This window comes from Pollicipes pollicipes, unplaced genomic scaffold (assembly GCF_011947565.3).
Source record: "Pollicipes pollicipes isolate AB1234 unplaced genomic scaffold, Ppol_2.1 Scaffold_4740;HRSCAF=5597_pilon_pilon_pilon, whole genome shotgun sequence".
NCBI lineage: Eukaryota > Metazoa > Arthropoda > Thecostraca > Pollicipedomorpha > Pollicipedidae > Pollicipes > Pollicipes pollicipes.
Genome location: NW_023596545.1, coordinates 17,677,474 through 17,693,700, shown reverse-complemented (window position 1 = coordinate 17,693,700; position 16,227 = coordinate 17,677,474). Strand labels below are relative to the sequence as shown.

The window sequence follows — 16,227 nt, the reverse complement described above, 5'->3', positions numbered from 1 at the left end:
CTGAATACATATCTCACTATTGTTGCTCTTTTGGTTCCGAAGGTATCATATATCTTAGTAATGTCATGCAGCAGACGTGACAACCATTAACGGCAAATAGATGCCGACTTCACCCATGATAGCGATCATTTGAGCCAATCCGAAGATGTGTAGATGTGACATCCGTCGGCATTTTGTATGATAGCATCGTGGCTATGATAATAAACGCTCACTGTACCATGTATAATGCAGATAAACTAACCTTGTCTACTTACCTCATAGCCACCACTTAATCTAAATTAAACGCAGACATTGCAACTACGTGAGTAGAATGAAAAGCGCCACCGTGGTTTGATGCCAGACTCCACTTTAGTTCGAGATGCCTGGACATCTCTGTTGTATTATAGGTTAACATAGCATTTCATGACAAGCAAAGAACCAAGCAGACCACGAAAAACAAAAAGTAAGCTTCCGGAAATCGTGGACGATTTTTATAAGGGAACACGACACACGACGCCACGCCCCGTTTATGGAGCGCCACCTCTGAGCTCCAACGTTCTTATCATTCAGCCATTACACCTCCCCCGCTTTCGTGAAAGGAGAGGTATCAAGGACTTGACGAAACACGAGAAACCAGTTTCCGGAAATCTCTATCTTTAGTCGGATCTGTTGTCAAAGCGTGTCATCAGCTTGAACAGCCTTCGCACTGGTTGGAGCCTGTAAAGAAAGGAGAAAAACATACGTCAGGTTTGCCTGTACTGTGTTTATTACAACAGCTTTTTGTAGGAGAAAAAAAGCACGACTAACATATATGGATATCTATAGGATTCATTTTATACAAGCTTTGGCCCCAGCATGACGCCACGCTTACGAGTGCACACTAACCGCTTTTGAACACTTTATTTTAACAATTTTGTACGGAAGCAACGCGCACATGACGTGTTATAATGGCAAACACATGACGTGTTGGTAGCTTGCAGGTGGCCATAGAGCAGCTACATGCACATGGAGACAGCCACGTTAAAATCGTAACTGCTATAACGCCTGCTGTTTTGCATTTCTGGCCTTGTACATTGGGTATCGTGCTGTCACAATGAGTGATGATACGTTACAACTATCCCCTACCACTACGTTGCCGAGGTTGGCAAAACCGCTAAAGCTACACCAGGGCTGGGAGAGCCGACGATTTTTCTTCTTTTATTTTTTGCTACATGACATGCAGTCTGGCACCTGCATTGCAGATCTTGAGGGACATTCCAATCCCGAACTCATGACAAGGAATGCCCCAGTCGATTATCATCTCCAGAGAAAAGTTATGTGGTCAATCTGAACAACGCGGCGTGCATTGTCGTGCTGCGCGTGGTCATGGCCAAAGATATGAGACTTTATCAACCAAAACGTGAGAGGAAAAATGTACCTCAAGCGGTATAGGCATTTCATTTATGTTATGTACACGACTTATGTGCTAATATCTGCACTGGCCTCAGTAAACTGAATTAGATATTCTGAGATAGCATTTGCAAATGAATGAGGGTGGTTGGACAAAATTTACTTTTCATTAGTAATCCGTGCAACACGGTATCCAGTGGAAAGTTAAAAGATCGTTGCCGTTTTACCGCTAGGAGACTCTGCATAGATCTGCGCCCCCGCATGTGCCGAAGACACGTGGGAAACTAAACGCCCGTTAGTCTTCTGAACCGGACGGAAGTTGGTTGTCAGGAGGCCGCGTTGTCCTTCCACGTTTCGGAAGAACTCGAGCTGAAACGTGAAGCATAGAAGAGTTACAGTAATATGGAAAAGCAGAGTGAAGATTAAGCAAAGTTTCTTAGACTGAGAATGCAGCTCAGGAAAAGAGGACATAAACAACCGTTGCATTACAGACAGTAATGCGGCGGTTGCATTAAAAAAAAAATGTAGTACAAACTCAAGCTGAAAGGCCAAACATCGAAGAATTGCAGCAAAATGGAATAGCAGGGTGAACTCCATGCGAAGTTACTTAGACTAGGCACACAGCTCAAGAGACGAGGAGATGAACAATCGTTGCATTACAACAGTTCTATCATTTGGTACGCGGCACACTTGGCATGATAATGATAATAATTTCCAGTCAATGGCCATGTGGCGAATGCTAAGCTTTCAGAAAGTTGGAGAGCTCATCCTCTCCCTAATACCTGTGCCCTCGCGTAGGCTATCTACTTCCCATACAAACTGAATCTTGATGGTTTGTAAATATAAGCTCGCAGAGAACATGGTCTTGCTCGTCATTTAGTTCCACCCAATTAATTCGCTAATATATGCATCTACCAGTAAAAACCTAGGTGAAACTTAACACCTTGCTGATAAGAAGGCAGCTCGATGTTGAGGCTGGTTATCTTCAACAGCTACGCGTGAACGCATTTGTTTTTCACGCTGATTGCATTTACCCACTTAGCATATAAGCTTGCAATTGACGCATCACCATACTCCCGATTAAATGAGCCTATTCTCAGCAGTTTGTTCAGTATCCGTAAGAAGACAGCCCGATGCCGTGGCAGCTCATCTCTGCAGCAACTGGGGCATAAGTGTGTTCAATTTCCGCGCCGATTTTATTGCAAAGGTTCGCCGTTCAAGCTTGCCAAACACACTTTAATATTCGACGTTAAACTCTACGTGATTGGCTCGCTGGTTGTATGTACCTGCTACTGACAGCTTTCTCATTATCGATACGAAGAGAGCTTGATGTTTTGGCCATGCCATCTTGTAAAGCTCTCATCTGGACGTATTTTACTCTTCATGCAATTGCATTTCAACGGTCAGGGCATAAGCTTGCAAATTACACCACCATGCTCGCCATCAAATCTACGCAATCGACTTATTGGCCATATGCAATGCCGCCAACAGGCTATTCATCATCTGTACGAATATTACGTATGTCCCGGCTGCTCCGCAGCTTTAGGCCCCACGGCTAGCGTCTGCGCCGCGTTGAAGTCACACTACCCGAAATATCGCCGCCACCGCCTCGTATAGAGCGCGTGAAAGCCCGACTTACGGCACAGCCCCCGTGCGGCATTCCCTGCATCCGAACACCGGCATCCCAACAACTACAATAATATGTGCTCTGCTTGCCGGTAATGGGGACAAAAATGTAGGCAATTTCTAAACTCAGAGTTGGCTATATTCACCCCTTAGTGGTTTATGTGAAGTGTTATGGTAAATATGATGGCTAAATCTATGTTACCAAGGTGAGTCTAAACTATCTCGATGTTTCTGAGCCGATGCGAATGTTATACCATCGAAGCTCTTGATAAGCGCCAAAAAAGGCTGACACCCTATTTGTCTACACTATTCAAGTCATTCCCCGAAAAGCCGTTTTTGCATCGTTCATGCACGTTCCAGTACTTCAGTTGGAGCGCAACATTACGGTGCGTACATCCATAGAGGGGTGAGTTAGAGGCGCTTTTTGCACCCGCCTGGGATGGCCTGCGGTCGGTGGTAGCAGCCACACTAAACATCTGGTGACGTCAGTGGACAGGGTGGACCGTGCTAAGCATTACAGAACGTTAAGTTTTCGTCGCAATATTCTGCCAATCGAAGTTTTACGATCGGATGGTGAAGTCAGGACTCAGGCAATAAAAGATGCTAGGCGTGCGCTGTAGTAATCCATGCAATCAAACGTTGCAGAATAAATATTTGAAGACAAATGTGGAGAAGCTTAGACAATAATCTTAGATCACCAATTTCAGGTTGGCAGATGAAACGGCAAGCTCGCTGTCTGGTAACTTTTGCAAGCTCGTCGTCAACGCTGACAACATACATGCCTCTTAATCAGTTTTTCAGAAAATAAATCATGAGTGTGCGTGCACTGTGTTGAAATTATACCATTTCCACACTGATCGGTTCACTGATTCGGGATTACCCGATTCCAGCTGCCCATTATCCACCTTACCTCACGGTTGGAAATCTTGAAGTGTTCCTCGAACACGATCCAAATGACTCCCTCTTGACAGCCGGGCGTGGTCAATGACCCCGTGTACGTGTAGTAGTTGCCTAACGCCTTGGGTAGTATCGACTGGATGGACAGTGGTTTTTTGACGGTTACCACCGGGCGATCGAACCGCTGCAGGCGTCTACCGAACCGGGTCATAAAGCTGACGAGCGGATGGCTGGATACTGGAAAGATCTGTTGGAGAAAAAAAAAGTTAGCCTCGTCACATTGTGCTTCGGCGGAAATAAGCCCTACTTCAAATAAAGACGCATCGACTAGTTATCTCACACAAGATGTTACCCTGGTTCCCGGATCGCTACAGTGGTGTCGAACATTGTATTTGCGAGTAGATATAGGACCTTTAAGCTCTAAATGCTCTGACCTATTTGATGATGGAGGCTTCTAGGCTGGTGGATGGGGGGATAATAGAGGAGGCCTAGTTGGGAAACGAATTTTCGGCGCTCGCCATTATCAGGTGGGTAGAAAGGGGATGGAGAATGGGGGAAAGGGAACTAACACAACTACGCTGCACTTGCTTCTGCGGCGCTGGTCTGTCAGTAATGTCAGCCTGTGCTGTCAGTCCAATGGCGGCAGGGGCAGATGTAGAGAAGTTGCGTCGTCTCCGTTTTCCTGCTCTTCTCTTCCCTCTCTACCCACTTGACGACAGCGAACGCCGAAAATATCCGCCCCCGACCAGACCTCTTCAGATCCACCAGCCTACAAGTCTTCAGCAGCAAATAAGTAAACTTTTTTAGTGTGTAAAGTTCATCTCTCTATTCGCAACATGGCATCATATTTAATTATAAATATTGATATAAAATATACACATAAATTATACATAGTAGAATCAAATAAACATTAATTTCAAAGGAAAACACCATGAACAACTTCTTAGATGCGCCAGTTTGCTTTTGGCTGCATGGCAACATGGTTGCGTGCACACCCATCTGGGCTAAATTACCTAACACGAAAGTGCAAAACTACGCACTTCCGATTCGCGCCCTATGAACTTAGAGGCCAAAAGGAAGCTTATTCTAACCGACACGCCTTGGTGAGCAACTTCTGAAGAACCGGAATATTTACCGAAGTTGATTTGCTTTCCACACGTAAAGGCCCTGGTTAGGTGAACCGCCTGGCATTGTCCGACCACCGAGGCTTCTGGCTGCTGGAGATCACCTGGCTGCCTGATATTGCCCGACCACCAAGGCCCTCTGTTGCCTAATAACAACTGACTACCAAAGCCGCCTGGTTGCTTCCATTACCTGGCTGCTGAAGCACCGCACAAGTATGGTCGCGTGCCTGCCTAAGATCGCGTGGCTGCCTAAGATCGCCCAGCTGTCTAAAATTACCTTGCTGCGGAGGACGCCTGGGTGTGTAAGATCACCTGGCTGCTGAGGTTGTTTAGATGTCTAAGATGGTTTGGCTGCCTTACATCGCTAGGCTGCCGAGGCCGGCTGAGTGTCTAAGATCGTCCGGCAGCCGAGGCAGTCTGGGTGTCTAAGATCGTCCGGCAGCTGAGGCCGGCTGGGTGTCTAAGATCATCCGGCAGCCGAGGCGGTCTGGGTGTCTAAAATCAATTGGCTGCCACCTATTTCTATATTCCGGTGGTTTGTGAGGCAGTTTTACGCGTCATATTGGCCTAACGTTAAAAAAAAATACTACGGGCAAGCAACGGTGCCCTCCAGAAGTATACAAATTGACACCCACACACAGATGTACTTATGAGATTCTCATCGAGGAGAGGTCATGGGAATACGACATCAGCACATATCAATCGTTCGTTTCCAGCCGGAAACGAAAAGGAACACAACGTGAAAGTCTTGTACAGTGCATTGACACAAACAATCTCACGCAAGCAGAATGAAAGTTTCAAGCAGCGTACTCGACTTGACGTGGATGCATTCACAGTTGGTACCCCATGTCGTGTGCTTGCAAGCAGGTCAACATATTGGGAAGTGATATCCTTACCCCAATGGATGACGCAAATCTTGCAAGAAGCTTATTTTGTATATACTGGCACAGAATCAACCGCAATGAGCTAACAGATGGGGGCTTATCATGGGAAGCTGTTACCATTAGCGCGTTGCGATTTGTGGTGTGATCGAGGTGTAAAGGTGGTAAGCTCCATTCGGTCTCACCCACTGATATGCCAGCAAAACATGAACACTTGAAAAAAGATTAGATGGTACGGGAAATGAGCACGGTCATTAAAGGTGATAAATGAAGCGGAGCTGCAAGCCAGCGCGTGTTCGGATTTCATATCACTTGTAAAAAACCTTGTGGGACAGTAAGTACATTGGCCATGTTGTGACAAATCGTTGCGTTGATGGCATTACAATGCGCATTATTTTCTAGCCGTTATTAAATTGTTTGGAACATTTCACAGTGGTGTTGCTCATTTCCGAATGAGGTATTGGTTTTAAACCACCGACAGTAAAAGCGGCGTTGATGAGGAGACATTTTATATCTTTTTTGAGATGCAAGACACTGACCACTTTACCCCCTAGCATGTGTAAGGTATTGCTGTTTGATCACAGCCAAGTGATGGAAATGCTTCACACCACATTTCTGGATATGGTATACAAACCGGAGCGCGACGACGTTCAGTGCACACTTGAAACCGCGGTGTATAAGCGTTGCCTAAGAAATAAAGGCTGAAGCCGGAGCCAGGGCCAGCTGTTTTAGTACCTTACCTACTCTTTGGGACGTCTGACCAGACCTGAGAAATTACCCAAGCTCGATATATCAGCACACCTTATGCAAATGTGGCACAATATTTGAGACATTCCGATGCTTTACGTTTCCGTGATGTATCAAGTGTGAAACAGGAAGGGGTCATTCCAACCATTCGGCCGCTTCCTCACGGGCTATAACTAGTCACCCTACTCTGGCCACGTCACGGAACCACCGAAGCCGACGAAGATTAACAGGTTGTTCTAACCGCCTGATCCGTACCTCGAATAGAACGCCCAGCACGGCAATGCCGCCAGGATGTTTGGTCGCTTCAGAAACCGTCCCGTACTTCTCGTTCACGTACACGACGTGCATCTCCAACGGAGCTCTGCCAAAGACATCGATATCTCGGTTTGACAGCCGTCATAGAGGGCAACCGTCCCACCTGGACCGAACTCACCTGTCACCAAACCCATGTCCGGTGGAGACCTATAAACGGAGTGGCGAACTCCGACTACAGGAAATTGTGCGTGCATGTGCATACGTAGACGTGTAAATTTACTGCACAATGGCACACGGGCAAGCACGCACATTGCAGTCATGTTAACATACCATTTCTTTGTCAAGAACAGAAAGGCAAAACAAATAATGCTATGACAAGATAGGACGCTGAAAGCCGCATACTGCACAGTGAACCCTACCTGCGGCTCTCACTTAAATGTGGCGGTTGCTTCGTGCTGAGTTTGATAATTCCCGTCAAAAGATCGTTCTGTTTTCATCGCCGTCAACTGCCGCCGCCTTGCTTACCGTTTGCCGTCAATGGTGTGCTCAGACCCGCCTACAGTGTTGTTCGGACCCCAGTGGAAGTGCAGCTGTTTAAACACGTACACGCCGGGCAGCGTCCCGCCGTACATTCGCTGTTTCACCCCATTGGCGAATGACATTTCGACGCGCACTGCAGGAACCAGAACCAGAAACGTGTCACAGAAGCTTACAATTCCTCTGTGCATCGGCTGCTGGCGTCTTTTTTTCTCAGGTATTTGCGCGAGCGAGTTTGCGTCTCAGTTAGGTTGGATGGCTAAGCAACCACCTGGGCCATTGGAAGACAGCACGGATTGCGAGGCAGACAGATTTTACGACGATCTTTTTTGAAGGCAACACAAGTGGCAGGATAAGCAAACCTTCCTGGCGCAATGGCCATGATTACATCGTCCAGTACTGAGGAGGGGGTCGCCACGAAAAATGCCTTTCCGGGATCCGTCGTTCGAGGAAGGGGGCAGAAGCGTTAACTAGTGTTCTGGAATGCCGTACAGGTTAGTCGGCCTGAGCATTTTGGAAACCTTCCGTTCGGCAATAGTGTCCCTGCGTCAAAAGATCAAACCATGGATACAACATCACACAACAGAAATAGAAAGGCATACCTGGGCTCAGGGGAACGGACGCCCCTGAGCCTGAACGGCAAGACCTCTTAACCTCGCTCGACGAGGATGAAGGCTCAGTGACCCTGCAATTTTGCGGGAAAATTACCGAACAATTTTGAACACTCCCGGCAGCAGAGTCTGCATCACTCTTATACATCCTGCGGAAATCTCAGATCTGAAATTTTATTCCTCATTGTTGTCTCTTTGTAGATATCATGTTCATACAATTTCCTCGCAAGTGACAAATCACGCTTATTTAAGAGGGAAATGTACCTCGGAGGCATTGCAGTCTTTATCTATATCTATTATTGCTTGGCGGCTTTGGAGACCTTTTCAAAGGCAGGTCAACCAAGGTCAAGGAGGGTCAAACTTTGAGCTTTGTGACCAGCTTTAACTTTCTGAAAGCCGCGTGATGCAAAATTTAACTGCGCATATCTTGAAAGTTTTAAAGCTCTTCCTAAATCTGCTGTCCTCATTGATGAGGCTTATTCAGTTTTTCGTGCAGGCCAGTGCAACAAAATTATCCATCCCTTTGCCTTGAAAGGCTCCTCTAAATCCAGTTAGAAGTGCTCGTAAAAGCAAAGACAAAGTTATGTCTTTAAACACGGGTAGAGAAGCGCCCAGGCATGCGTGGAAGTGTGCCGCCAAGTTTAAATGAACACACCGCAAAGAATGTAGGCAGAGGAGCACCCCAACTACTTTGAGGTACTCTTTTACCCCAGTGATGTACAGTAGCACCCTAATGAACAAAACATGAGAGCGGTCTTAAAGGTGCATCTTGAGCCCAGGTAGGGGTGCTAAAAAAGTCAAGTAAACCCGCGCACCATGCCTTGTCAAGCCCAACAGGTCCATGAGTAGATGAGGCAAAACATTGCTTACAAAAAGTTAAATCCATTTTTCATAAAAAACAATAAGTGCTTAAGTCCATGGCATTACAATTGAAAGGTTAACGTTAAATGTGCAAATAAAATTCACTAAAAATAAGCCAATAGCGCGCCATTTAACGAGTATTGTGGACAATTGCCCGACATTTGGATTGGCGTACTTTCATGCAATTATTGCAGCCTGGAAACTAGAGATACAGGTTTTTGACCTCACGCTCAGCGGCTGAGCACGCCAAGTGTGAGACGCTTAAAGGTGTGGGTCATTTTAGAATTTGAAGAAGCGCGTTCACATTCAAGGGGTTGTCGTGGAGAGGTGTTTGACCAGGCAGATGAACGTGGACTATAAAACAAAAGTGTCTAACTGTTCAATTAACTGTGATATGAAGAAATATGCTAATGAGTATTTTTATCCACATTGCAATCTTTTAAGAATTGACGTTTTAAATGAAACACCCTTTAGGTCTGCCTATTTTAAGCTATATACATAACCATGTGATACTCTTTGGAAATCACCAGGTACAACACGTCGTGCTCGCCTGGGTGGCTGGTTGAATACAACGTGCTTAAGGAGGGAGAGGAAGTTTAAACCCAATATTTTGGCAATAAACCCATTCAAGCACACATCATCCAAAGCAATGGCCTAAATTCAAACAAAGTTATAGTCGCTTTATGCTATGCTCCTTTTCACGAACGCTCGCTATCACCAGTAATCGATACCGTGGAAACATGTCACGCTTAGTGGGCAATATGCATAAATGCACGTTACTGTTTATACATGGCCTGCCAATATACCCTTACAGGGCTCGACCTGTAGTAAGATCAGTTATCATGCTGACAGCCGTATGGCTTGGTCAAGGATGGCCTGGAATAGTTTTTCATCGGAGGTTGGCCTAATTGAATACACTCAGCTGCCGAGAAACTGCACCCCTTCTGCAGTAAGGTTTGATACAAATGACGGAATGAAAATACCCATTTTGTGGGCTGATTGCCTCAAGTTCGGTTTCAGCTTCATTTTTTAAATCACGGGTTCAGTTCTTATGCTTAAATTTACTGAGATTAAACGATACAACGTTGCTCCAGTACAAGTTTGGGTGCAGTCTTCAATAACGTTATTTGCCTTCGTCATATACGCACGCGTTTGCGGAAAATATTGACCGTGATCTCACCAGTGTAGCCGTTGTTCTTCATTCTCATGGATGACGATTTCGTTGTAAACCCTTCGAAACGCAGGGGATCCACAATCCAGTCGTGGGCTTCAGCGGTGGATATGTCTATCGGTGACTGCTGCTCTCCACCGCACTGCTTGAATCCCATATCTGCCCAGACATAGGGATCTGCAAATACAGGTAACATTGTCAGTTTGTGCATGATTAAACCACGCCCTGCCAGCTCGTAAATGCCTACATATCCCGCCATGGGCGTCGAAGAGGTTGGGGATGGGTTAGGCTGGACTTTTGCCTATCCCGCCAAAAAAATTAAGACTGCTGGGGTGGTGCCCCTTCCCAACATTAATCGAGCTGATCTGAAGTTGTTCTTAGACAAAATTAAGATGATTTTACCAAAAAAGCGTCAGGTAAATGGGAGTCTGCTGAGATTTTTCTTCACTGAGTTCAAAGCCAGCTCGCGACGTTTTTGTTTGCTTTCCCTTCTGTTCATTTCTTGAAGCACCATACTGTTGGTGGGATACGGGCAAAATTACACTTTGGTTAAGGTTGGCTGCCTGACAGGTTCTCAAGAAAATGATGCCTTGTCGTCGATGGATAATATGCGCGCTGCTGTGCTTATATTCAGTCGTATTACGCTTAATCGTTATGCACAGCGCAAGGACTACACCAAATATATCATCTGCATCTGCAAATACATTTACTCATTGATACACATGCATATCGGCCTCTGCCACTGACCTAAGAGCGGTGCCAGCATTGCATCAAGAGACTTCTCGATATGGGTTAGTCGCGTCGGCAACAGACTCAGATTCCTATTGATATCGATACTGGCGGCTTTGACCCGCTATGGGTCCCGTAAAAGGCTTTGGTGTGAAAGCTTTTGTGGTGACCATGGAGAAATTCGATATTTTTTGTACAATTTTTTATGAAAGTGGAAGGAGCCCGTTTTTAATGCTCCAGTGTGTTTTGATATTTTTGAAGGAGTGCTACATAAACTGAAATTTGAACTGTGTTATGAGTGTGACTCAAGCTATGCATAAGTAATTTAGGTGTCATAAATCTGGAGGGAAAATGTAATGCATCACGTTGCCGGGGTGCAAGTATCCGCTGTTGTCATTCCTGTCAAAGCAGTTTAGAAAATTGTTCACTTTGTGAAATATCTCACGTTTTTCTACCTGCCGTTATTCAGTTAGGCTCGCACCTAACCGACAGTACTAGGCGGTTTGGTTGTGGTGTGGAGACATTGTGACTATTGCAACCCTAAAATGCTGCAATTGTCGCTCTCGAAGCATGAACATTCATAATAATTTTTCTTTGGATGCCCAAACTCAGAGTTCATGGAGCTGTACACAATTTGAGCAGTCTTGGTATATAGGGGGTCTCTGGCATAATTGTAGACATTGTAATAAGAAGAAAATATGATCAAGTGCTCGCCAATAATTACGTTTTAGACACCTGAACAAACCAAATTGAACAGCGGACTTTCAGCCTCAAGCCATCTGCACCACAACGAGACTGCACAGCCCGTAGTTGGCTCAAGACCGAACGCTCGCCGTTCATTTCGGCTTGTTTTAGATGTCTCAAATATAACCATTAACTTGCTGTTGATTTCATTTGCACTTATTACACAATCTGAGCACTTGAGGCCCGGGCAATGCCACTGATTTGGAAATAACTCAATCGTAAATAACTCCAGGCAAGGCCGCCGCCGTCGGGTGATCAGCCGCACGGAGCCCGACAAAATTAATTCAACGTCGCTGCCTACAGCTCAAGCTGTTCAACAATGGATCATCTAACATTCAGCGAAAAACTGAAATTACACCAGGGGGGATAAAAGTTTTTTTTGTCTCCGCCGGAATTCCTGCAGGTAAAACTGTCGCCAGCAGCGTAACATGATACCATATGACATAAAATAGTAATGAATACCATGCCCTGTAGCACCATCGAAAATCAGCCTATAACCAAAAGCCTGCTTCATCGCAGCAGTTTAAAATAACACGCACACAACCGAAACGCTCACTTATGCGAGGCCATTCAACTAATGATAACACACAACATGAATAACTGCTGCTGCTAGGAAAGCGGCACACCTGTCCTTAACTATGGGATAGCTCAATCACACCAATGGTCTTATTCCACACTCGGGACTTGCCTGGGCCTTACGTATGAACTCGATCTTGGGCTGGCTTTACTTTCCTCAGCTTCGAAAAACAGCGAAGGACCTCAATAGCCAGAACAACTGAATGCATGTCAGAACTCGAGATGATAGCGGTGTCCCCCAATGAAAATCAGGTGTACACTTCGAGAGCGACCTTCCACCACACCTTAGGCATGTTCCAAGCCTGACGCGACATGTGTTGCCTGGTGGGCGCCTTTCGCCGTGTCCCAACAAGTGAAGTGCATTGAATTTTGTCAACAGTTTCATATCAGGGCGCTAGTTCTTTTTGAACAGCATACTTGCTCTGACAGAGGAGGGGGGGGGGGGGGGGGGGAGAGACGATGCGATACCCCCATCCTAAGGTTTTCTGAGAATACCTCTCCGGCATACTGTGCAGTCACGTTCGGATTCTTGAAAGCCTCTGTGGCTTTCATTGGGCCTTTGTTGACACCAAATGCGTTCACTTAGTGCTTCTGACTCTGGAGGAGCCACGGTTTTTTGCGGGCACCTGCGAGACGATCTACGGCCGGCAGGGGCGACAGACGGCAAGTAACGATTCCGCGGGTTGCGCGCGAAGGGCTAGCACCGCTGCATGAACGAAACCCTGCATTATAGATCTGGGCTCAAAACAGATGCAACTGCGTGCTAATATACTCATAATTAAACAAGGAATGCACCTCCACATGTTCCATGTCCCTTCGCTGCATGACGTCATACATATGAGCATGAAAAGCTAAAACAGTTTTATTTTCGGGAAAATTCGACCTTAGACTTTGTGTCGTGGAATTTTTACCAAACGCGAGATCCCGTTAAAAGCAATTAACTGTTTTTTGTGAGGCTATACATTTCTTACTTTGCAAACAGCAGTAGGCCGCCACTTCCTTCCATCATTCTGCGTTACCGAAACCAGCAAATCAGAGTAAGGGTTAACATTGTTAACTACTGATCCTTTTTTGCATATTCTGGTGTAAAAATGGGCATTTCAGATCCTGAAAAAAATCCGCTGGTACTACAGGATAGCGCATTTAGTTACTAGCGTCTATACATAGGTAGAAGCTCAACCAGCAAGACGAAATTGCCCTTTGCAGGCAAAGTAGCATGTACATTTAAGCTTGTCTGTGATATTTTCATGCATAATGCCGGAGAACCAATTGAAATCAGCTTAATCTGACTGTTAGCCAGTTACCTTTCATCGTTAGGACACCTGGTGCTCCATCATCGGAAACACGACTGTTCAGATGGTCGTATTTTTCTTGGACATGAGCGCAATGCAGCCAATGAGGTGGCATGTGCGCGTGAGGACTCCATGACATTATGCGTACCTGAGCGACGGACCCATAGCCAGAGCGTAAAAGGCTGCATAAGTTCGTGTGCATCAACCTCGGAACCAAGGAGATTTGAAGCCTTAAAAAGGACATGGTTGTGAGCTGCAGGGAGCTTTTATGAAATGGCTATTTCAATTCAAAGCCCCAAAGAAATGTTGATCAGTCCCTTGAATCGCACTCACCCGCTCTATCATTCGTCCATTCACTGAATTTTACTGCTATTCGCGCTTTTGCTCTGGTTTTCACTATGGCACTCCCTCAGTCCCATCCTCGCCCTTTTGATCTTTCTTTTGTTCTTATTTAGATTCTCACTCTCACTAGATTACTACTCTTATTTGTACACTTACTGCTATTGTGCTCCTACCCCCACTCACCATGCCATTCTCCACTCACGCGGTCACCCAGCTACAGGTGCCAGACAATCATTCACTCTCTCTCGCTTTGCCTACTACTTGCTTCCTCTCTTAACCTTTCTCTTCCCTCTCTGTCATGCTTTATTCCTCTCCTTCACGTCTACACCCCTCTGCCTCTCGTGCAGCTTTTTTCCCACCGAACTTCGACACTCGCTGCTGCCCTGACACTCGCTCGGGTGGCGGGTCAAATTGACCTCCCCCCGAAGGTTTTCCAGAATGGTTTCCGAACGGCGCGGCATAGCCGCGCCAAATTTTTCACAGCTATAGAAAATTCAACAGCGGATCGTTTGAAATGGAAAAAATTAGATGTACCCAGTAAAGTCACTGACCTACGACAGGTCAAAGCCGGGCCATGGCATCAGCGAAGTAAATTTCTAGGGAGTCGTTCAATCTGATGCAACAAGAGAGTGTTAGACGAAGTAATGCATCTCTGAGATGCTTTCTTAGGCACCACAAATATAGAATGAGCACATTACGTTGAACTAAGGTCAGGTATGAAGGCCACACCAAGGTCAAACCAACCTGTTTTATTATTCTAGGGCTTGCTAGTGCGAAATAGTTTGTCAGTGCTCATTTCGAATTCATTGATAACAGGAACCGCATTATACATTTTCCATTGACGCCTTAGTGGTCAGAATGGGTCAGTGACCTAAAGTTACCCGGGCGAACTGTTTTTTGAAAGCATACTGCCAAGCGTAATTTATATCGCTTATTCAACTGCAAAACTACGAGCAGTCTTGCATGGTTTTGGTCATCATGACCTTCCAAAGCTCAAAAAAGGTCACTGACATTAAATGAGCAAGTGACTTTTTGCTCAAAAACAGTTATGCAGGTTCTGGGGACACTTTAGAGACCAATCTGGAATTTGGCCTTGTTTGACTTTATTTGATCCAAAGGTCATGGCTTAGGAACCTTAAACTTTGACCTTTGTAAGTTCGCGTGCAGGTCAATGCATCCTGTAAATTTGATGTCTCTAGCTTTCTTAGTTCCTGAGATCTCAGGGGTCAAATTGACCCACCGAGCGAAGGACATCTCGCCGGTCGCCCGGGCGCATGTTAAGGACAGTGGGCGGGATAGCAAAGCCAATTGTGAACTTGCGCTGTGACGCAGATCTTCAAATATCAGCTCTCCTGGTCGACCATCAATTTCACTAAGTCGCTTACATAGACTGATGACGTCACTGCACCACCGCGGTGCGACTTCTTCCTGGAAGAAGCAAGCCAGCTGCTGCTTAATCCCATGTCCTTCGTGACCATGAAAAACGCAGCAGCAAAGTGAAACCTACGTCTCTGTAGCACTTCAGAGAAAACAATTCCGAAAGGACAAACCGATTATACCTCAATCATTGCTCAGCACTCATAGCACTTAAGCATACTAATGCTAATAGCGCGATCTCGGTACGTTTGATGCACGCTCAAGTTTTTGCATCAGTGTGTGCTACGGAAGAGTTAATCGCCATACGATCAGCGTATTTACCAGTCTTTTGTTAAATGCATTTATTGGTTCGCCATTTGAAGCCAAGGTTTTAAAGGCTGCTGTGCTCAACAGTGTAGCAGCACTGAACGGACCGCAAAATACTCGTGGATAAGAGGCAAGAGCTTACGGAAAAACCTGAGATTAATCGATGTTAATACAGTGGATTATTAGTTAGGTAAACCGGTAAATGGGGGCGATCAAACGAAATGCATGGTATCTAGTGCAATAATGACTGGAACGTTTGCTGCACGGAGCCGTCTAGATCCCCTGAGGCCGGTTGAGAGAGGAGAGACCAGCTGGACCGTTCTATTGGAAACTCGCCAGTGATGCGCCAAAACTTACTGACTAAAGCTACTTGCCCGACTTGCCCTTCTAAAGCAGACTACTACTGACTGAAGTCACTCGCCCGACTTGCCCTCCTAAAGCAGACTACTACGGCGGTTCAGCCATAAAGCCACAGCATTCGGTGCAAAGTTTAAGCACACTTGCAATGATCATTTTAAAACTGTTCCTTGTATACTGGTTGAGTCAATGAATGACATTATCTGCGCCCAAATCAGGTTTGATTAATTACGCAGACTCTTTTGCGACAGTCAACGTACAGCCAATAAGCCTTTTTACGACTCAGCTTGAGTTTGCTTACTCACTTGTGTCCTTTCCAGTGTAGTCCCAGGCTGGCTCCTTGTCGACATTTGATGCGTTTGCCTTGGCCGTCTCATCCTGACCTGGGGCTGGGCAGTAACGTCAGGTTCGCCAGGCGAGGTAGGG

General features: G+C 45.9%; 1 protein-coding gene across 1 annotated transcript; it reads right to left on the bottom strand.

The window, feature by feature from the left end:
* Positions 1–603: 603 nt before the first annotated feature.
* LOC119099392 (carbonic anhydrase 6) lies at positions 604–16,187 on the bottom strand. The gene is made up of 7 exons (XM_037222534.1): positions 16,107–16,187; positions 10,088–10,255; positions 7,424–7,571; positions 6,899–7,004; positions 3,905–4,138; positions 1,596–1,737; positions 604–696 (listed from the first exon to the last, which is right to left on the bottom strand). The coding sequence occupies exons 2-7, from the start codon at positions 10,233–10,235 to the stop codon at positions 665–667; spliced, it is 810 nt and encodes a 269-aa protein (XP_037078429.1). The 5' UTR covers positions 10,236–10,255; positions 16,107–16,187; the 3' UTR covers positions 604–664.
* Positions 16,188–16,227: the final 40 nt, after the last annotated feature.